Source organism: Hydra vulgaris, chromosome 14 (assembly GCF_038396675.1).
Source record: "Hydra vulgaris chromosome 14, alternate assembly HydraT2T_AEP".
NCBI classification, from domain to species: domain Eukaryota; kingdom Metazoa; phylum Cnidaria; class Hydrozoa; order Anthoathecata; family Hydridae; genus Hydra; species Hydra vulgaris.
Window position 1 is genome coordinate 12218612 of NC_088933.1, and position 24556 is coordinate 12243167.

At 27.9% G+C, this 24556-nt stretch overlaps 1 protein-coding gene across 2 annotated transcripts in view; it reads left to right on the forward strand.

Annotated features, from left to right (window-relative positions):
• Positions 1 to 24556, forward strand: part of LOC100203970 (alkaline phosphatase) — a 71612-nt gene that overhangs the window by 34478 nt on the left and 12578 nt on the right. For both annotated transcript variants that reach the window (XM_065818243.1, XM_065818244.1), the window contains exon 5: positions 2638 to 2880. In XM_065818243.1, coding sequence (XP_065674315.1) covers positions 2638 to 2880 — 243 coding nt within the window. The remainder of the gene's footprint in view (positions 1 to 2637; positions 2881 to 24556) is intronic.

Below are 24556 nucleotides of genomic sequence, written 5' to 3' on the forward strand. Positions count from 1 at the left end.
TACCTGAAAGAAAAACATTTTAAAAAATGAAAATGTATTTATACTTTCACAAGCACCAAAAGACGATTTACTTAGGAAGTAGAAAATGAAATAGAAGATTATATTTCAATTTTAAAATAACAAAAATCTTTTAAAGAACTGAGTCATAAGCTAAAAGAAAAAAAGAACAAAAAAACTTATTAACAATGTAAATAACTTAATAATCAGTACCAGGGTTGAATGTTAACTAACAGTACTTTTTATATAGAATTGATCTAAAAAATTGTTTGAGTATTGCTCATGTTCATTTCATGTTAATGTCAAATGCTTATGTCAAAATGCTCATTTCAATCATATCAAAATGCTTATGTCAATCATGTATTCCCTTACACTTAGGATGGAGCAAATGAGAAAATTGAAGTAAATAATGAGCAAATGAAAAAGGTTTCTGAATATAGCTTGTTCCAGTAGATGGTGATGAGTATAAAATGTATTTTATACAAAGATAACATGTTATTATTTGATTCTCAAATCAGCATAATTTTTCATATAGTTTCTTGTTTAATGTTAAATTGAAATTTAATTATTTGAAGATTTATGTTATAATGCTACACTTAATATTGTTACAAATATCCAATGGGCAATAACTCTCTGCCCAGAATCTTTTACCACTCAGCTGTATTAATCATTCTTAATAATGGTTATGACCTTGGCTATTTATCTGCGTACAACTATGGCAGTCTTTACAAATCAAAGGATAATAACCATCAACATCGAGATCCAGAGATTAAACAACTAAATTTAAACTAGTCTTACAAAGAGTAAGTAGGTCTGGAGGTTTTTACAAGAGGTATATTTTATATGAAAACAAAAAGACTAAGATGAAAAGTTACTATTTTTAAAAAAAAGTTAAACATTTGTAAATGGTTAATTGAAATAATATAGTGGTAGTATGGTTTCTATGGTTAATATTTCCAAGTATTATAGTAATGCTTTAAACTTTTAAAGAACTTGACTCAATCATAGATAGTTTATGATATCTTAAAAAATAATTTATGCATTTCCTTTAGTCCTGCTAACCAACCCAAATTTGTAACAAAGGGCTCTTTATGTTGCCTCAAAAATGCACTCCAAAAGCCTTAACAAGAACACCACCTATGTGCAACATGGCAATGGTAATACTCTGATATTTTAAAATGTTGAGGCCTTTCTGAGGGCCTTTCTGAGGGCCTTTCTGAGAACTACCACAGCTTGAGAAACCTTAGCACCAGCCAGGTTCAGTATAATTAAACTGAATAATAGAGCGATACACTCATTAAAATATAACATAAAGAATTGCATAGCTATTTGCAAAAAAGCTCAAGCAGAAACCCATGAATACAGTCAAGAAGATTTAGTGTTTATTTGCTTATGCAGGAAACACTTTGACAAAGTCTTAACAAGTAAATAAGGTTTTCTTCATAGTATTATCAGATTTCTTATTAAGCCAGTTAATTCAAATGATAAGACAAAATTAATTCCTAATTGTTTTCAGCTCATATTATTTTAATAATGTAAAATAATATGAATTGTTAAATTGTAAAAAATGCTTGCTGTGATTAACAATTTAGTGATTTCTCAATATTTTATTGGACTGAATAAATTGTTTAACAGCATATGTTAAATTAAAAGTAATAGTTGATAATGATTTCCTTTTTTTAATGCATCCATTTTATTCATCTATTTGATGCTTCTTGTTTTCCCTGTCTGAAGTCTATGTGATGACAGTTTTATGTCAATTGAAATCGAAACAAAAAGTTCAAGGTTGTCTTAAACAATTTTATAAAGTATTTTTATTGCAACAAATGCATATTTTTGTTGAAAACTCAAAATTAGTCTCAAAATGTCAAAACTCAAAAGGAAATTGTGAGTGGTAACAAAAACAAGTTAAAAATTAAAAATTTAGAATTTTTAAAACCCAATGCTTTTATATGTTATTAAAACACAAATTTTGCATTCAATTTTTTCTGATATTACTATTTTATTTTATTAACATTTGGTTGTATGCGTGTGTATAAAAACAAAAGTCCAGGAAGATGCGGGTCTTGAACCTCAGACATTCCATTTATGAAGTCAATGCCTTATTCAAATATGCTAAATGCGCGTATAAGTATGAAAACAATCAGTATACTTATTTTAAAAATTATTATTCTTTTTTCCATATAAAAAATAAACTTAATTAAAATTAACAAAAATATTTGACTTATTAAAAAACTAGCAAGAGTATGTATTCAAAATATGAAGAAAATCTATCATCAGGAAGTGACTCAAAAATTAATTGCAAGATTTGATGCTCACAGACAAACAAACAAACAAAGATGATGAGTTAATAAAAGGATCGGAATAACAAAAATTAAAAAAAATGTTTTGTTTGAAATTCTAAAGTGTCTATGATAACTGTATTTGGAATTATTAGTATTTATTATTAATTATATTATTAATTATATTATTAATTATATTTTGAATTATATCCAACTAAGTTTCTACCATAATAGTTGGCTTTTCCAAAGGACTATGGAGACATATGGAAATATTAAAATACAACATAACATAATAAAATTTTTTGGATAACCTTTACTGGAATTGAATAGTTTTTAGTTCATTTACTTTTCTTTATAGCAAGCCAACTGATTGATTACAAGTATGGAGACGGTCTTGAAATTGCTTTTGGGGGAGGGCGCTCTTCATTCCTTCCTGTTATGACTAAGGATCATACAGCAACTTCATATGGCTTAAGAGGAGATGGTCGAAATCTTCTTGAAGAATGGGAGAAAAAAACAAATCAAAATGCAAAATATGAATATGTGACAAAGGCATCTCAATTAAAAAGTTTAAAACCAAATGAAGTTGATCATTTACTTGGTAAGTTTTTTATTTTCCCAATTATTTTTCTTTTTTTGTGTGTCTGTTTTTCATTTTTAAAGAACACCACAATTTTGCATCATTTCATTTGTTTTTCAATAAACTTTTTTTTTTATATTTGTTATTTCTCACAAATTCCTTTAATCAGTTTTGAGTTAAATTGGTTGTAAGACTTATTCAGTTATTCAACATATTACAATGTGTAAACTTGTTCATAAGACTTTTTATAATGTGTAGACTTGTTATATCTTAAATGTGTAGATTTCCAGCAAAATCACAAAATTCCTTTTACTAAAGTGTTTACGGTTTTCAAGTTTCCTAAAGGTGGATTGAGTACCTTTTACCCCGAATATGAGGAAATTTTTTTTTTTATGCTTTACATCAAATTTATAAATTTATTAAAGTTTCATTTTAAAAGTTGTTAATTTTATTACAGATGCAAAACTTTCACATGTATCAATAGGTCCATATGAATATAAAAAAATAAAAATAGTTCTCGGTATATGGCTCGATTTGTTAAAGATTCAATTAAAGCTCACTTTGTCCTACAATATACAGCTGATTAAAGAACTTGGGTATATAAAAACAGTTTAAAAATAAACATCAATGATTTTTATTTTAAATGTTTAAATTTTTCCTAATTTTAAATAAAATGATTTTCATTACATTTTAATTATGTTTTAATTACAACTTTAACTAACATGGTGATTAAGGTGGTACAACACCAAATAAATAAAAAAATGAAATAAACCTCCAAAATAAAAATGCTTTTAAATACAGTTTACTCAAATGATTTAAATAAAAAAAAGCAAAAAAAATTTTTTTTTTAATTAGCATTAGGACCATAATGGCGAAAAATCAAAAAATGCGTTTTTGGACTAAATTTCAAAACATAATATCTAAGGCTAGCCATCATCATATGACTTGAAATTTTGTACACTTACTTAAACACTATTTTATTCTATTTAACAGATAGATTTTTTAAATATCAAAGTAAATGATGAGTTATTTAGATTTTCCTCATATTTCATTTATTTTTTGGCGTTTTAGAGAGATCTGACTAAAAAAAAAAAAAAATTACTGATCATAAAAAAAATTCCATCTGTTAAATGAATTTTATAGGTATTTCGAGCAAGTACTGTAAATTTCAGATCAAATGAACAATGATAACTCAAGAAACTGTGTTTTGAAGTTTAAGCAAAAACAAAAAAAACGCTAACTGAGATTAACAGCTTTGAAAAGTTCTTGATATATTATTTACAATATTAATTTAAAATCCTCCAGAAACATAACTGTCATTACATTCTTTTGCTTTCTCCTCATCTAGGTGACCTTTTTTAATGGCTCTAAGAGTTTTTCTTCTTTTTTTTCCTTTCTCTGATGACTTGCACCTCATTAGACTAATCCTTTTTTTGATTTCAGAAATCGCTGAAATATTTGATACCTTACCATGTAAACCAATATGTCTAAAAACACTAATAACACCCTTTGCACCATCATTGTATGCTAAAATAGCTGAATACATTCCCATTTACAGTGTTGATTTAGAAACAAAAACTCTTTTTGGTACTTGAGCCCAAATAAGTCCATTAAGTACCTTGTTAGCATTTTGTGTGTTTCAATGTAAACATTTTGATAACAATTCATCTGATTGTAAATTTATAATTATTGATAGAATTAAATCTTTTATCTACAGAGGTATGGTAGATTTGGGTTTATAATTCTTTTGATTTAGAGCCCAGTATTTGCACAAACTATATTTTCCACAAGGACAAAACTGGTGGCATGTGTAGGAAACAGGAAAATCGGTGGAAAAGTATGGCATAAACTGCTTTCTTCATTGAATACAAGTTTCCCACATTAGATCTGATTGCAAGACCATAGAAATTTTGCATTGAATTAATGCAGTTTTCAGTGAGTTTACCTCTGCCTGATATTGGTTTTTTAGTACCTTTTTGGGCTTTAACAAGGTTTCATAGACGTGTTCCTAACCGTTTTTGAACATGTCCAACACATTCCAGTTTTACAGGCATAATACCTTACTCTTTGTAAGGATCTGCTACTATTACATCATTAAAAGAAGATGTATCCCCATCTCCTAGATATTCTTTATATATCAACTTATTTTTTTGTAAAGATCTCTTAAACATAGCCACAGCTCCTACAGATTCCATACTACCCAATGAATCCTTGTGATTCGATTCACACTAGTGATCAACCAATCAACACTGATATTCTGGAGTTCCTCTTTTAGATCTCCACATTTTACATCCATTGCAATGTTTGGTAAGTATCTCTACATCAATACATTTATCACTACAAACAGCAGTTACAACACCAGTCAACGAATTATGACCTTGCTTTTGCCATGAACCATCAATAAAATTTCTAACTTCTTTCATTTCAAGAGAGTTGTTTATTGATTTGGTTTATAAAGCAGCTTTTTGCATACTTTCCTCAGCAGCAATTTTGTATACTAACATGGCAGTTTTATTTAACTTATTAAAGCCATTAGGCAACAAACAATAAAGATTCATTCAGAAGGTATGAATCTTATATGTTTGTTATGAAGGTATAAAGTTTTCATCGACTCATGACCAGCACCTATTTCTTGCAATCCGATTACAGCTCGCAGGTTGATCTCATATGGTGATTCTAGAGATGAAAGTTCTTTTTTAACAGTATCAATAGGAAACTCATTTGTGTTTAAAGAATTCTTTGACTTTGGTGAAGTTCTAAAATTTTTAGATAAGTTACACTTTGTACACTTCATCTCTAGTAAATGACAAAAGCCCATGCGAGAACCAGCGTTATCTTTGATTAACAAATTTCCAATAAAGCAATTGAGGAAACACAGTGTGTGCAATTAATTTCTTTAACAATAAAAACTTAATAAATATAAAATAGTCGTCAGATTCACATTTATCCGAGCTGAACGATACATCTAACTTTCTTAAGCTAACACAAGAAATCTCCTGATCTGCAGGTTTTGATTTGAGAATATCAGATGGTTTAAACCCATTCCATTTTCTGCTCTTCTTTCTAGTTTTATTTTGTTTATTTAACATTTCTTTTATTTAATTTAAATATATATATATATAAAATATATATATATAATATAAATCCAAAGGGTAAACAAACAATAACACTCCAAATCTTTCAAATCTGTTAACTGTTACAAAATGTGTTTAGTGGTTAAGAACAATGACTTTTAATTGAATTTCAATTCGGAAAATATAGGTGACATCAAGCTTACAAAGCTTGAAGACTCCAGTAAAATTGAGCTTATTTTTAGGGAGAAAATGCCCTAACAACCATGTTAAATATTTAGTATCTCCGTTGCTAAGGAAAAAAAGATACATAGTGTTTTAATAAAATGCTCAGATCTAAAGAAAGATAAATTATTTAGCTCTGAAACTTTGGCTAAATGTTCTTTGATTAATTTGACACATATTTTATGCAAAATTAAAAAACTCAAAAAAATTTTTAGTTTCCTAGTTTTTTTGGTGTTGTACCACCTTAAAGCTGGTGTATAAGTAGTATAAATGAAATCAAGGAAAAACTGGACTACTTATTTATATATATATATATATATATATATATATATATATATATATATATATATATATATATATATATATATATATATATATATATATATATATAAATATATATATATATATATATATATATATATATATATATATATATATATAAATAAGTAGTCCAGTTTTTCCTTGATTTCACTCTATCTATTTACTTGGGCTTTATATATATATATATATATATATATATATATATATATATATATATATATATATATATATATATATATATATATATATATATATATATATATATATATATATATATATATATATATATATATATATATATATATAAAATATATATATATATATATATATATATATATATATATATATATATATATATATATATATATATATAAATAAGTAGTCCAGTTTTTCCTTGATTTCACTCTATCTATTTACTTGGGCTTTTTGAAAATTTACTACTCATATAATATAGCAACAAACAGAATACCGAAAATTAAAAGCTTTAATTTTAACAGAACTCTAAAAATAACTTTTAACTTTTCATTCACAATTTAGAAGAATTGTAGCGGTAAAGTGCTTGCTTTGTTAGCAAGACTTCAAACTCACCATATTCCAAAGTATGCAAGTTGTTATGTGCAAGCAAGTTTTTGCTATCTAAAGCTGCCTCCTTAGTCAAAGTTTTTTTTAAATTCTGCGGTTAAAGAGGTTGAGAGAGAAGTTAACAATTGATTAATTTACAAGAAGAGCAGCCTTCTTATAGTGACTCCTTGGAGGAGGTGAATACACATTTCTTTTTCTATGCAGAGTTTTACAAGAAATGTTTTCAACACTTGTAAAGCTGTGCAGTTTCTGAAACACTTCATTTGCTTCAGAAACACTTCAATCACTTCAGAAGAACTTCAATCACTTCAGAAGCACTTCAATTACTTCAGAAACACTTCAATTACTTCAGAAACACTTCAATCACTTCAGAAACACTTCAATCACTTCAGTAGCACTTCAATCACTTTTTTGTTTAATAGTTAAATCAAAGCAAACTTATATACATATATATATATATATATATATATATATATATATACACATATATACATATGTATATATATACATATATATATATATATATATATATATATATATATATATATATATATATATATATATATATATATATATATATATATATATACATATATACATATGTATATATATATACATATATATATACATATATATATATGTATATATATATATATATATATATATATATATATATATATATATATATATATATATATACATATATATACATATGTATATATATATACATATATATATATGTATATACACACACACATATATATATTAGTCTTCATTGTTTAGCCAGCGCTTTTGCACTCAAGTCTTTTCGGGCTTGCCAACACATCCGCAAAAACTTTGGCGAGCGTATAAAAAAGCGCTTGCCAAAAAAGTAAAATTTTTTTTTTTTTAAATTGCAACAAAAAATTTTTTTGTTCATTTATTCAACTTTTATAAAAAATTCTTATTTTTACTATTTTTATAAAATTATTTTATCTAGTATTTATTCAAAGCATTCTTTTCGCTATTTTGATTTTAGTTTAAATAGCAGAAAAAATAAATTTTTAAAATTGCCTAGGCTAACTTAAAAAAGACAATCCTGCCAGCGCTTTTTTGTGCGCTGGCATTAAATTTCAAATGGAGAAGACTGATATGTATATATATATATATATATATATATATATATATATATATATATATATATATATATATATATATATATATATATATATATATATATATATATATATATATATATATATATATATATATATATATATATATATATATATATATATATATATATATATATATATATATATATATATATATATATATATATATATATATATATATATATATTGAAAGAATAAAGTTTTTTAAAACAAAAAACAAAGTTAAAGTTAACTAGATAAAAAATTGATAATAAGATAAAGAAGATGGAAGAAACATAGAAGGTGCTTAAAAACACCTTTTTTATTCCTAGGATGAAAGAGGATTTTTATAACCTGTTTTGTGTTTTCAGGAGAGCTCAATTCCTATTAAATAATAAGCATTCTTTTAGAATATTTTTGAGCATTTAGAATTTTCCAGAAGGTCTGAGAATTTTCCAAAATGTTCTATAACTTTTTAAAAAGTTTTAAAACTTTTAAAAAACTGCTTGAACTTTCTAGAATGTTCTCAAAATGTTCTAAAGTAGTCATAGAAGTATAAAAGCACATAGTGTGCAAAAACTTCAACATTTGTTGAAGTTTTTGTACACTATGTGCTTATTAGTGAATACAGTTAGTGTTATTGGTTAATACAGTAATAATGAATAGTATTTGAGGAACAATTACTTAATTTGAATATTAAAGGTATCAAGAACTTTTTTGCGTCCAACAAATGTATTTTTCGGTGTGGACAATTTATGAAGACAAGCCCGAAAAATTGTTTTTATTATTACATTATGTGGTGAGAATAATATTACCAAAGTATGCCTTGTAGGTTCTGCCATTTAACAAGTAAATATTGCAAGAGAACTCTTGAAGGCAATAATTTTTTCTCGGTTAGGTATGCCTTCTAGAATTTCAATGATTTAGATATTTGTAAGTTACATCAAATGGGTGCCTAATATTATTAAAAAATTGATATAAATAAATTATTATTTCAGCTTTTAGTTAACAAAAATGACACTTAACTAAAAAGAAAAAAAGGAAATTTAGTAAGTTTTTTAGATTATAATTTTTTTCTCTTTTTTTTTCTCTTTTTTTATAAAAAGATGATTACTTTTGAAGATTTTATTAAATTTTACGTTTTTATGTTTTTAAATTTTATGTTTGAGACCCAACATGACTTACGTTTGAAAAACTTTTATAATATTAGGGACCCTATAATTTTAATATTTATCAAGTTAATATTTTGCGTACTTGATGCAAATTATTTTTGGTTGAAGTTAAGATAATTGTAACTAAATCACATTTTTTGGAGCAGTTTTTAATCTAAACACATTTAAAGTTTAAAACTTGACAAAAAGCTTAATCTTTTTAGAAATCTCAAAATCAAGAAATACTTAATTCGTAAGGACTAGTTTTAAATTGCTCAATAATTTATGTTGTTGTTTAGCGTCTAGCTTAAATAAACAAAGTATGGGAAATATTAAATTAAATGTTATAATAATATAAAGTAAATATTAAAGTTGACAAAAAGCTTAATCCTCATCAGAGTTTTCATTTATTTTTTTAACCAAATTTTAAAAAATATATTATTAAGTTTAATTAAATTAATTATTAAATTTAGTTATATTTTTACAAATCAGGTTAGGTATCACTCATATAGTTAAAAACTAGTCAAAGGAGTGACACCTAAATAAAACAAATAAAAGCTAAAATCAACAACAACAATATTATTAAACAATACAAAACATAAATTAACATAATTAAAAAAAAACAAAAAAAAACGATAAAATTATAAAATACACCTAATAATCTTAATAATACAGTTAAAATAATATGTGATAATAATATGTAATAACACAATATATAATAACAATGATAGAGTTTACATAACAATAACAGTAATACAATAGAAAATAATAATAAAAATAACAAAGACAATTATAATAATAACAATTTAAATCAAGCAATAATGACCTTTATAAAACCTCATCATCAGATACAAAAAAACGCAACAAACAAAAACACCATACAAAAAAAGCAACACAAGTATAAAGTGTTTATAATGAATGAACAATATTGAAATGAAAGAGAGTGTGAGAAAGAGAGAAAAAAAGAAAATTAAAATCATATTGTATGATAAAATAGTATTAAAATAAGTATTGTTTTGTATAGTATATACAATATATATACAAAAACTAAAAAAATTACATTACGACACAACAGAACGGAAAAAAAAGAAAAGAAGAAAGAAACAAAAAAGGAATAATAACAACAAACGATAACACAGTACAGCAAAGAATATTCCTTATTTTACAAAAATAGTTTAATTATTTTTATATAATTTGTAAGTTTTTTTTTCTTTCTTTGTTTTCTTTTATTTACATAGTTTTATTCTTTTTCTTTTTTATTCGACTTTTAGTTTTTTTTTTTTTATATTTGGTTTTTTCCTTATTTCCTTAATACCTTTTTCAGTTACTTTCTTCTCTTTCAAGTTTTTTTCGTTCCCTTGTTTTTCTTTGTCTCTTTTTTTTTTGTATTTTTAATTGATTTATTTATTCAATTTCTTTTACATTGTCATATTGTTTTTCTCTTTAAAAACTTCATTTGAACCGTTGAAAAAAAGTGCCCGCCATTTGCGATGTCATTGCAATGGATTTGAAGTTTTTAAATCCACAGATGCCATTTTGTAGCAGGTACGAAAATAAGATTTATTGAGGCACTTGTTTTGAGATGATTAAAAAGAGTATATTTTTATCTTCTTGTTTTAATCAAACGCTGTAGAACCCAAAATGATTAGAATGTCTTTCAATGAAATATTTTTTCTTAAATAGTGTCATGTTCGAGGGTCATGTTCGAGGGTCAGTTGCAACATCTAAAAATATGTTTAGATTAATCCTATATTAATTTATTATTATATATATATATATATATATATATATATATATATATATATATATATATATATATATATATATATATATATATATATATGTATGTATATAAATATATATATATATTTTTTGTTTTGATTTACTCCCAACAAGGCTGCAAGCAACCACTATTATGTTGGGAGTTACTAGAAAAAAAAGAATAGAGTTATAGAACAAGGAAACAGTTGACAGAAGACTTGAATACTTGTAGATACTATGAGTCAGAAAAACATAATGATGAGAGAGAGTTCCAAATGGCCGAAGTGCAGGGAAAAAAATTAGATGAATGAAACTTTTTAGAGCATTCAAGGTAAGATACAATAAAAGAATGAGACTTTACTGAATGACAAGTCAAGCGAGAATGAGTTTTAGTTGATGGAACTAAAGATATTAGCTCCTTTGAGCAGTGACTATAATAGTATTTTTAGAAAAGAGAAAGAGATGCAACTTTACAACAATGGGGAAGAGGCTCAAGTTTAACAGATAGAGTAAGTCGAACTATGTTTACAATGTGTTTTTGGACCTTGTCTAGAAGAGAAAGAGCATCATTAGAAGAATCAGCTCAAATATAATAACAGTATTCCATACAGGAGCGAGTAAGAGATTTGTAAAGATAGAGAATCAAATCAGGAGTAAGGAAATGGTGACCGTGATAAAGAGAGGCAACCTTAGCAGATGCTAATTTAGCAATCTATTGTATATATGTTTATATAAAAGGTCAGTAGTAAACAATAATTCAAGAAGATGTAAAGAAGATTATTAATTGTGAGGGTTGCCATTCATTCATATAGGAATGTCAACAGTATTTAGATATTTGTTTGCAATAAATAACTGAGTTTTGTTGGAGTTAAAACTTTCAAGCCACTGCAAGACACAATCTGTTACAGAAGTGAGATCAGATTTCAGATATGCTGCCAGTTCTAAGCGATTGAAAAGAGAAGACTTTTTGTCAAGACCAGAGTGTAAAGTTGAGTCATCAGCAAAAAGCTACTTTAGATTTTTAGATAGATCATTAATGTAGATAAGAAAACAAGACCCAGGAAAGAACCTTGAGGTACCACAGAAGTTATTAGAAATAAAGAAGAGTGTTGGATGACTTAAATAATAAAGCGGATAGAAAGAAATGATTTGATAATCTTAAAAACTTTCCCAGATACACCATATAAAACAAGCTTATGGAGAAAACCAGCAAACTTGTCGAAAAAACTTTAGATATGTCAAGAGCAATAACCTTAATCTCAACACCTACATTCAATGTATTTAATAGTCTAAATCAGTTAGCAAGTCAGCAGTAAAGCAAAAGAAAACCGACTTGATAATGAAAAACAGTATTGATTGTAAACAGTAAGTTATTTGACTCAAAATAGGATGTGAGAAATTTGTTTATCAAAGACTCAAAGACTTTGCTAAGAACAGAAAGAAGACTAATCGGGCAGAAATCTGAGGGTTCAGAATGTTCACTGGAGTTTTTGAAAATTGGAACAGCAGATGCCATTTTCCAGCAGGCATAAAAACAAGACTCAGTCAAGTACTTTTTAAACAGTTTAGACAGAATTGAATAGAGTTCTGGAGAACAATTTTGTAAAATTATAACAGGGATGTTGTCTGGATCACAAGCTGAAGAAGTATTTAATTGAGATATGACTTTAGCAATAAGCGCTGGAGTGATTTGAATGTCTAACAATAGGGGAAACTGTTTAATTGGAATAGAAAGAAGAATTCAAGAGTCAAAAAGAAGAAAAGTTCTTTGCAAATAGTTCTGCCTTATCCTTGGGAGAGGTAGTAAGATTAGTCCCATAAATGAGAGATGGAATATTAAACCTACCCTTGTTAATGACACTGTTGAAGATTTTCCAAAAGTCTCTATAGCCTAACTTCTGAGTTAAGATACAAGATTTAGTGAACTGAGAGTAATGGAGCCTAGCATTAGACAGCACCTTTTTACATCGATTTCTTGCAATAACAAATAGCTGTTTGTTCTCAAGAGAGTTGTTCTTTTGAAAAATATGAAAAAAGGATTATAGTATAGCAGCTGCACAATAAGGAGAAAACCATGGAATAAACTTGGAACTGACAAGAAGGAATAAAAGCTTCCATTCCTGTTTTATTTATTAGTTAAGAGAGAAAAGACAAAGAAAATCATGAAAAGAATCCCAGTCAGCTTTAGGGTAGTAGTAAGTAGTGTGATGATAGGGTCTGAAAAGGAAGTATGAGATGAATAATATAACGAGATCATTGCATGGTCAGAACAACCTAAGTGTTAAAAAAGGAGAAACTGAACATAAGTTAGAATCAGAGATAATTCATAAATCAAGGAAAAATTGTAAAGGATTAGGATTGTCACAAAAACGAGTCACAAGGTTAGTTATCTGAGTAAGAGATTGAGAAATGCAGAAGTTATAGGCTTTAGTGCCAGCAGGGTCGGTGGCATTACAGCCAAGCCAAATGCGCACCTAAAGCATTGACATGGACACCATCCATGCGGAACATGTCACTGTTAATACTCTGATATTTTGCAGCTGTTGATGGAATCAGTCTCTCTGAGAGCTACCACAGAGTTTGGGGAACCTTACTACCAGCCAACCTCAGAACTATTAAACTGAGTTTTAAAGCTAATAAAATCTAGAATCTAACAAAATACTAGAGATTAAGGGAAGCAAAGGTTTAATGGTTGCAGTAACTAGTTAATGAGCTCACACTCCATCAAAACAGGTTTAAACTTTTAACCTGAACACAAACAGACATAATATATATATATATATATATATATATTATATATATTATTTATATATAATATATATATTTATATATATTTATATTGTAAATATATATATATGTGTGTGTGTGTATATATATATATATATATATATATATATATATATATATATATATATATATATATATATATATATATATATATATATATTTATATATATATATATTTATATATATAATCTTGCATGGCAGTCGAAAAGTTTTTTCCATTAACTATAGTTTTAAAGCGCTAATAAAACAGACCAGAAAAAGTTTAAAATTGATTATAGCTTATTTTTAAAATGATATATTGCTTGCCCAAACCAAACTCTCAATCGATGTAGTGGAACTTCTTTGTAGCAGCAGGTTATAAGATAGTCGATGTAGCAGCACTCTCTTGTAGCAGCAGACTATAAAATAGTTGATGTAGCAGCAGTTTCTTGTAGCAGCAGGCTTTAAGATAGGTAATGTAGCAACACTTCACTTTTGTTTTAAAAACAAGTTTAAAAAAAACAAAAACACTATTAATTAAAAAAACTTTCTAGTCATTATTATTGCGGTTTGTATATAAATAAATTGATTTTGATAAAAAAGGCAGGGTATAACTATTTTTTTTTTTTTTTAAATATATTTTAGATATAATAATATATTTACAATATTTTGTTGACCTTTTGTGGTTAGCGTCATCAGGTAATGAAAAAAATGTTACAAAACAACATAAAACCAACCGTTTAAAAAAGAAGACATTAAAAAGCATAAAATATAAAAACCAATCAAATAATATAATAGTGACGTCAGTTAAACTTTTGTCAAAATTGGTCCCCAAGTTTTTGTTTTCACCCATTTCAAGTTTTTGTTATCCCCATCATCTCTATTTAGAACAGTTTGCCCAATACCTATCTCTTGTCGATTTCTTGCTTTATTTATCTCCAGGGATCCTCTAACTTTTCTTATCCTGTATTCTGGAATGACTGCCAAGGTTTTAGGATTCAGTCAATCAAAAGTACCACCGCATGTTCTAGAATGTTCCGTGGCTCCTGAACTCGACCATTTTTAATTTTTACAGGCTCTTTGGTGTTCTTCTTGAAATGATTTTCTTTTTGGTCTCACCAATATATATACTTCCGCATGAGCATTTAAGCTCGTAAACACACGGATTCGAGTACGGTGGTAGTTTTGTTTTGTTGTTGCATAGTATGTTATTTAAATTGGGAGATAAAGTAAATATAATTCTGATGTTCTGTTTTTTAAGCTCTCTTTGGAGTTTAAGGCCAATAATAGGTATCCAAGGTAGTTTAACAAACTGCTTATTTAATTGCTTAGATGTATTATTTTTTAAAACGCGGTCTAAATAGTTTTTGGTTATTTTAATAAGATTACTTTTGTTATAGTCGTTTTCTAAAAATGTATCTATGAGGAAATCAATTTCTTGTAAGAGGTGTTTTTGGGAGCAGATTTGTTTTGCTCTACAAAGAAACCCTTTGAAGACGCCAGTAATTATGCTTGGATTGATGTTAGAGTTTGGTTTTATTTGAATATTGGTTATTGCATCCTTACGGTGTATTTGAAGTTCATAAAATCCATTGATTGTATTTGTAATAGATATATCTAAAAAGTTAAGTTGTTTTTGACCCCCTTAATGTGTTCTATCTAATACAAAAACACTAGATTTAAAATTTTTTTGAATAAAAAATATTTTAAGGGGTCCCTCAAGACCCTCGAATATTTAATGAGTCCCTAATATTTTCAAAAAAAAAGTTTTTTAAAAGTACTCAAATGAAGCAAAATTATATAAAAATTTCAAAAATAATATTTAATTTGGAAAAATTTTAACTTATTTATCAAAATTGTCATAAAAATACATAAAAAATGCATTTTTTTGTTTTTTGTCAAAAAGCGTAATTTTTCATGTAATAAAACCAAAAATAACAATTCGATATTTGAAATCTAAATTATTTTTGAAATTTTTATATAATTTTGCTTCATTTGAGTACCAGGTTGACATATTTTTGAAAAATTTTTTTTCGAAAATATTAGGGACCAATTAAATATTCCAGGGTCTTGAGGAATCCCTTAAAATATTTTTTATTCAAAAAAATTTTAAATCTAGTGCTTTTGTATTAGATAGAACACATTAAGGGACCCATTAAATATTCAAGGGTCTTGAGGGACCCCTTAAAATATTTTTTATTCAAAAAAATTTTAAATCTAGTGTTTTTGTTTTAGATAGAACCATTAAGGGGGTCTCTGCATATATTTTTCAAAAATGTTGTTTTTTAAGACACCCTAATGTATGTATATATATATATATATATATATATATACATATATATATATATATATATATATATATATATATATATATATATATATATATATATATATATATATTAGGGTAGGTCGATTTTAGTATGTAAGTACCGCTAAGCAATATAAAGTTGGATATTTATATGTTAGTAACAAAAATAGCAAACTTAAGTGTTTTAACTGAATATTGTTTCGCGGAACTTCGATGGAGTTTGTGAATTTGCATACTTCGTAAACTACTTTTCACTGTTTTATAAAATTTATTTTTCTTTATTTTTTAAAGCACGCATGTATTGTATTTTGTTTGTAAACAATATTTAACTTCATAGTTTCATAGTCTTTAGTAAAGTCTCTGACTGCTTTTAACTTAACGCCAAAATATCAAATTTATTAGTGGCTAATAAATATTTCTCAAAATATACTTTTTGATTCGCCTGAGTCTATACAACTAGATTTACATGCTTAACTGTTTTATATATTATAAATGTTACTTTTTGAATGATATAATGTAGTTAAAATAGATTAAAGTGAACAATAAGCACGTTTTACTAGTAAATTAGTATACTAATTGAAAAAAATATTATTATCAAGTAAGTTATTATTTTGTGAAAATTAAAATAGTTTAGTACTTTGATAAAGTGTTACTAATTTATTGCAAATAATTTATGTTTCTCGCAATAATAATATGAACAAAGTATTTAGTTTTAGAAAATAAAAAATGCCAAAAATAAAAAAAAGGCCCTATACACGATCGAAAAGTGAAGAGAATTATAGAGGTTGCCATTGTGATTTAATTAAAACCGATTTAAGCACATACAGACAATTGATTCAATTTTATTACTTCTTAGATTGTTCTGACATTAAGCCGAGCTTTTGGGCAATTGTTAAGCGTGTTTCATGTGTTTTAAAATCTATATGGTTTTCTGTCAATCCACGATTGTTTTTAATAAACGATAAATCTGTTGAAACAAAAATTAAAAATCTATTTGCAACTGTATAAAACATAAACCGCAAACACGCTAAAGCAAATATCAAACGAAACCTAGATTCTAAACTAGACAAACTTTTTGACATATCTGCTTGTTGCTGTTCATTGGATATTGTGCCATGTAACAATGTTTATGTAAAGTTCAAAAAAGAAAAAGATAAAATGGAACACATTACTTGCAAATGCCCTAAAGAAGCAAAAGCCCCAATAGAAGAAAGAGCTTATATACGGGGCCACCGTTTAAAATCAGGACCAAATAGGCTGTTTCAGATGTCTTCGGTAGATACATCTGCTTTAAAACAAAACAACAGGATTAAAGAGATGGAAGGAAATATGTCACATCACAAACATATTATTAATGAGCATTCAAGTTTATTACCAGTTCCCCCAGAATGTATATCTGAAATAATAAAATCTCAGGTATTTTTATTTGCGTGGCCTTATAATTTGTATTTGTTTAGTATATATTTAACGCTTATTAATAATAAAATCACTTATCGTAAGTATTTTAAATTTTTTACTTAAGGAACAGGATGAATGGAAACCAAGTAAAAGAACTCAGGCAGGTTATAGTATTCAAAAGTTACCAAGATATGCAATGGAGCTGGTCAGAGGCGGATGTTCTTCAAATCTCAGCGCAGCTCTTGGAAACGCCTTACTCCATGATATCAAGCATCTATTGTTACCAGAAGTTGACATCAATAATACTCTAATGGATAAGTGTAAATTAAACAGGGGTAATTCAAAAGTATTATTAATATATAATTATATATTATATAATTAGACAGAGCTAAGCCAAAAGTAAAAATAATTTCAAAAAACGCAGATTCAGAAGAAAAGACACAACTATTTTGCATTGGTTTAGATGGAAAAATAGATAAGAACACGAAAATTTACTTAAAAATAATTAGTTCTGAAGGAAAAAATTTCATAACAAAATGTGTTGCTGCAGAACATCACCTTACTTTTACACATGAGGATGGCAAATCTCACGGTATCTACTTGACACACAGAACAATACCCATTGTTGATGCTACTGGGGATGTTCTTGCTTAATTTTAGTGGACCAATTGGGAAAAGATGCTCTGAAGAAATTCATAGTCAACCTCAAGTAGAGTTTGAAGCAATTCAAACTTCTATCACTGAAAAATATATTTCACATGAGATGTTAAAAGATATTAGTAATGATCAAAGGCTTCTTTACGAATATTGTAAAGGTATTGGATTAGGTAAAGTAGACGCCAAATGGGCTAATTGTAAAATAGGTCCAATGAATCATGCTCGATGGTTAACCCTTTCTATACGAATTCTTTGATTATTAAGGTTATTAATTTTTTTTTGTTATTCGCAAGTTTTTTGAAAGTAACGATGTTTTTATTTTTAGAAACAAAAGCAGTTGTGATATAGAAAAGAAAATTCCTCAAATAAGTCGTACAATGATTTCTTCGCTAAACTTGCTTGTTACATTCTTGAAAAAAATTTTTTTTTAGTTTAATATTGCTTTTTAAATAACTTATTAAACTAATAATGATTATTTATTAGATTTTATTGAGCGTTTAATGAGATAATCGATGTAATACTTCAAGTAAAAAATTTATACTTAAATATGAATTAAACTTGTGACATTTTTGCTTCATAAAACGAAACGATAAAAAGGTATAAATGATTTTAAATGGTGTCAAACTTTTTTGATTGAAACTTTGTCTGCACGTATTGAAAAATATGAAACCACAAGCAAAAAGTTAATATTTTTATACCAAATGTTGGTGAGGGTACCTTAGCCGTTACGATTTAAAAAAAGTGAAAAATCGACCTACCCTAATATATATATATTATGATTTAACTCTCCAAACAGGGGGCAGAAAACAAACAGGGGGCAGAAATAAAACCTTAGTTGCCTATTTAATTAAACTTCTGAGCCAAATTAGCAAAATGGAAAAAGTTTAATGTTCTATTTGCCATAACATTATGTCTAAAAATTGACCTTGAACAACAAAGCATGTTGAAAAATCCTGATATAGTACTATATAAAAATGTCTGGATGTAAAACAATGCAGTTAAAAAAATATAAGAACATCAGATGTAGGTGGTCTGGGTCTGGGAAACTCAGAATCAGAAAGCTCCAACTAATGCAGTAACACTAACACAATACTACTGCATAAATGATTTTTTAATTTTATGTTTCTATATATTATTTACAGTATTATTTTAATTTACAGCTGCTAATGCATTTTCAATATCTTTTATAATTTAAATGTATGTTACAAAACTAAATTATTGCTTTCTTTTGCTTAAATATTAACACTATTTTTTAATTATATACCACACTACTTAGCACCTTTGACAACTAAATAACTAACTAAATATAAAACTAAATTGATAACAATTTAAAACAAATAAAATGTAATTTTTTGAATAAAAGACTAAACTACACAGTATTCAAATCAGTATAATCAAATGCTCAAAGAAGTAAATAATCTTGATAGATTGCTTATTTCTCTGAGCATTTGAAGTCTGATATTAAATTGTCATGGTATTATATACTAATATATTTACATTATCAAAATTAAAATGGTAATTTTCTTATAGGATATGAATAGTTTCTATATATAATGAATGTATCACAGTTGTTAGGAAGTACAAAATGACAAAAAAAAACTCCCATTTAGATTTATAATTAACTTATAGCTAATTTAATTTTTTATTAAAAATATATGTCAAAATGGTGTTTATACATGTATTTGTGCTTTTAATAATTATATACTAAAAATATACAAGAAAGCATCACCAAACAGCCCATCTTAGCCATTTCTCAAATGAGGAAGAGGGGCTGTGCGTCTACATTAATGTGAGCGGTCTTTTTGAGGCTTCTGGCATTGCATCTAACTCGAGTGAACGGCGTCTATTCATGAAGAGTTTATTCCCTAGCCTTTAAGTCATGCTGCTTCACAATGGAAACATTTACCTGTTAATTTGATAGCTCATTCTGTGCATCTCAAAGTAATGCACAAAGGCTTAGAGACTATAATAATGACAAAAGGTTGCTGAGTGCTTAGAAGTATAATAACTTTAGAGGAGGTTATTAGATACTTCAAAATAATGTTGTTTTTAATGGCCTTTAAGGTGGTTTTACAAAATTTCCTTATTTCTTTTGCGACTCAGGGACAGCTGCGATATTAAGGTGCACTATCACAGATTGGGTTGGCCACAGTGGAACAAGTTCTCAAACCTCTGATAGAACCTCAGAAAATGATTATTTCATTACTGTACATTAAATAATTTGTCACTGCTCTTTAAAAGGAGTTAGCATCTTTTAAAAACTTAAGTCTTTTTTAGAAGGGGTCTGAGGTTAGTGCTGTTACCATTTTCTGACCACAGATTTTTATGTGACAAGTTCATCAAGCTTCTAAACAGAACTGGGAGGGCAGCTTGGAACAGTTTCGCAGTTGTTTTTGGGTTTTTGGATTGAGCAAGAAGCTGAAAACTGTGAATGAAAATGTAAAATGAAAAAATTACGCCCAAATAGGATGCAGAATGTCAATCAAAATCATATCCTTTATGTTTATTTTGATAACTTAATGGAGATTATGGTAGCTTATTTAGAGGAGTAAGGGAAGCACTTTCTTTAACGTATATTGGTCTTAAAACCTCTTTATCAAGGGCAATATAATGGAAACATCTTGCGAGACAACATTTAAGTGCTACTTCATAAAAGTGATTAACACCACACTTACAAATCTAGAAAATTTACTGGGTTCTGAAACTTTTTGATTGTTTTTTTGCTCTCTTCGTCTATTCAAAATGACTTATTACCAACATGCATTGGTCTGTTGTTTCTCTCAACAGAAAAATCAATACTCAGAATTATTTGGATATTTTATCTGATCAGGTGAAGTCTGTTGCTAGCTTAACTGCGCAGACATGGGTGACATTGGCTTTGTAGTGAGAAAAAAAAAATTGGTTCAATTTTAAGTGCAGTAAACAGATTTGATGATCTTTGTGCAACAAAATCTCTTTTCTAAAAGCACAAAACTAATTTTGAATCAAATCTTTTGATATTATTTATTATTGGTGGTATCTTCTGAGCAGCAATATTAATAGCCTCTTTCTCAATATGTGGGACAAAGTCAGAAAATAGTGCAAATCCAATCAAATTTTTGCTCCATTACTACTTATCAATTTACTTATTTCCTCTCATTTTTTTAATTGCAATGTCTGTGTTGCGTTCATAATATATTCTCTTTAAGACTGGCACCGATATATAAGATAGGGTCGTATATATATATACATGTATAATAATATGACACATGTCCCTAATAAACAAACTATATATATAAATGTCACGAAATCAATTTAACTCATAAATCTTCATAATCGAGTGGTATTTTATTCTTTATTCTTCGTCCACGACTTGATAATCGAATTGTTTGATCTTCTTTTGTATTTTCAACTAAATTGTTCTCTTTAATTATTTTATTATTCTCGCTCTCCAATTCCAATGACGTTGTACCACTATTGCATCCATCAAACGAAAGAGTAGTTTGTCCTCTGTGCATTATAGCCACGTTATCCCGAGTCAGGCATGGAGCAGATATAGCGTAAACTTTTCTAAGTTGAATCTGATTTCGACGAAATCAGTCCATTGTGATTTAATTTTACTTCATATGATCTAGGGGCAACGCATTTCATTATTTTACCTCTAAGACTCCATTCACGAGTTACTTTGTTTTGAATTGCAACAGTTTGGCCTTGTCTATAGACGTATGGTTCAAAAACACCAATATTTTTATCATAGTATTTTTTAGATTGAACTCTCTCTTTGACTATATATCTTGCAAATTTTGACTGTTCTTTATTTCGAGATTGAAACCTGGGTAAGTTATCTCTCAGTCGACGCCCATGTAATAGTTCGGCTGGAGATAAACCACATTTTATTGGAGTATTACGTAAAATTAAGATACCTTTATAAATGTCCTCATTTGACATATAGCATTTCTTTATCAACAGTTTTACTGATTTTACAGTTGCCTCTGCTAAACCATTCGATTGTGCATAGTGTGGACTACTTGTAATGTGCTTAAATTGCCATTGTTGAGAGAATTGACGAAACACTTTCGAACTATTTTGTGTACCATTATCTGACACCAACTCCTCAGGGATACCATTTCTAGAAAAAGATTCTTTGCATGCTTGTATAACATTTGCTGATCCAGTACTTGAAAGCAGAAACACCTCAGTCCACAAGCTATAATAATCGACAATAACTAAATAGTTTTTATTAGCCCACTGAAACAAATCAGTTCCAAGTTTTTGCCATGGTCGTGTTGGGACATCAGGAATTAGGAGAGGTTCTTTCGGCTTTGATGGGAGATACTTCATACATGCCTCGCATTTTCGAATTAACTGTTCAATTTGGTTATTTAATCCTGGCCAAAACACACTCTGACGTGCACGACGTTTGCATTTCTTCATTCCCAAGTGACCTTCATGCAATTTTGAAAGAATTTCTTTTCGCATACTAACTGGGATTATTCTATTTTGATATAATAAGAGTCCATCAATTTTAACTATTTCATCTTTAATATCCCAATAAGGTTGGAGATTCGCCGGACAGTATTTTTTGGAATCTGGCCATCCAGAAATGATACTTTCATGCAATTGGTTTAAAAGTTCATCTTCTGCAGTTTTTTGCTTAATTTCTTCTAAACGGCTCTCTGTAGCAGGCATACTTTTTATTATTGAATTTACATACACATTAAGATCATTTTCTGCAATCTCATCTTCTTTTGTAGGATTAGATACAGGTGCAGAGACATTGCATCTGCATCAGTAATAGATTTGCCTGCAACATGATCTGCAGTAAATGAAAATCCTAATAACTTAATTCTTAAACGTTGAATTCTTGGAGACATATCAATAAGTGAGCGATAATTTAATATTGGAATTAATGGTTTGTGATCTGTTTCTAATATAAAATTTGGCAAACCATACAAATATTTTGACATGCGTGTGCACCCCCATGTTACTGCTAACATTTCCATTTCAATTGGATAATAATTTTTTTCAGTTGTTGTAAGAAATCTAGATGCACAATCAATTGGTTTGTATATACCATTATGATTCTGGTAAACTATTACGCTAAGTCCATTTAATAAACTTCCATCTGTTCTTACTTTTACAGGTTTTTTAACATCGTAGTGTGCAAAAATGGGTGGATTGGTTAAATTATTTTTTACCTCATTGAATGCTCTAGTATGATTTTCAGTCCAAAACCATGCTGATCTTGAACTCAAAAGATCTCGCAAGGGTTCAGCTACTTTAGCAAGCGATGGATTTAATTTTGCTAATTGCTGGACCATGCCAAGAAAACTACGTAAAGGCGTGATATTTGTTGGTTTTGGAAAATTTTTTATTGCTTCAACTTTTTTGGTCAATGGTTTTACTCATTCTGCTGAAATTTTATGACCTAAAAACTCTACTTCTGTTTGATCAAATAAACATTTCTCTACATTAAGGGTAACTCCATTTTCAGCAAATCTAATTAACAATGCTACAAGGATTTCGTTATATTCCATTTCTGTATTTCCAAAAACTAAAAAATCATCCATACTTTTAACCACTCCTTTTAGACCATCAATAACTTTATCCATTTTTTTACTAAAAATTTCAGGGAGTGACGTTAATCCAAATGGACCCCTCGTTGTGCAGAATTGCCCAAAAGGTGTCGTAAATGTACATTTTAACTGACTTTCAATATCCATTGGTAACTGCCAATATCCTGAGTTAGCATCTAATTTTGCCATATATTTACATCTATTTCCAAGTTGGGCCAATGAATCGTCTACACTTGGCAGCTCATAGAATTCACGCATGGTGTCTTTGTTTAATTGTGTTAAATCAATACAGATACGAAGTAGTCCATTTGGTTTTTTCACAATTACTATTGGATGACACCAGTCTGTAGGTTGATCTACTATTTTGATAACACCCATCTCTTTCATACGCTCTAGCTTCAACGGTTCTAGTAGTGGGAACGCTACTCGTCGTGGTGCTCCAATGTGGTATGGTGTTGTATTTTCTTTTGTTGTTATATGTACAGGGTCACCTTTAATAGTTCCTAACCCTTTGAATACTGAAGGAAACTGTTCTACAATGTTACTTTTTGATTTTGAAATCATAGCACACATGAATCGTTCAGGAATATCTACTTTAACTAGGTTAAACTTTTGTAAGGTAGGTCTTCCTAATAAAGCAGTTTGCACATTATCACAAACATATATAGTAATTAATTTACTGTTCTGACCGTTTAAAGAGAATGATTTTTTAAAGTATCCAAGACAATTGAGTTGCTTATAATCAGGACCAATTAGTCGTTTATTAGTA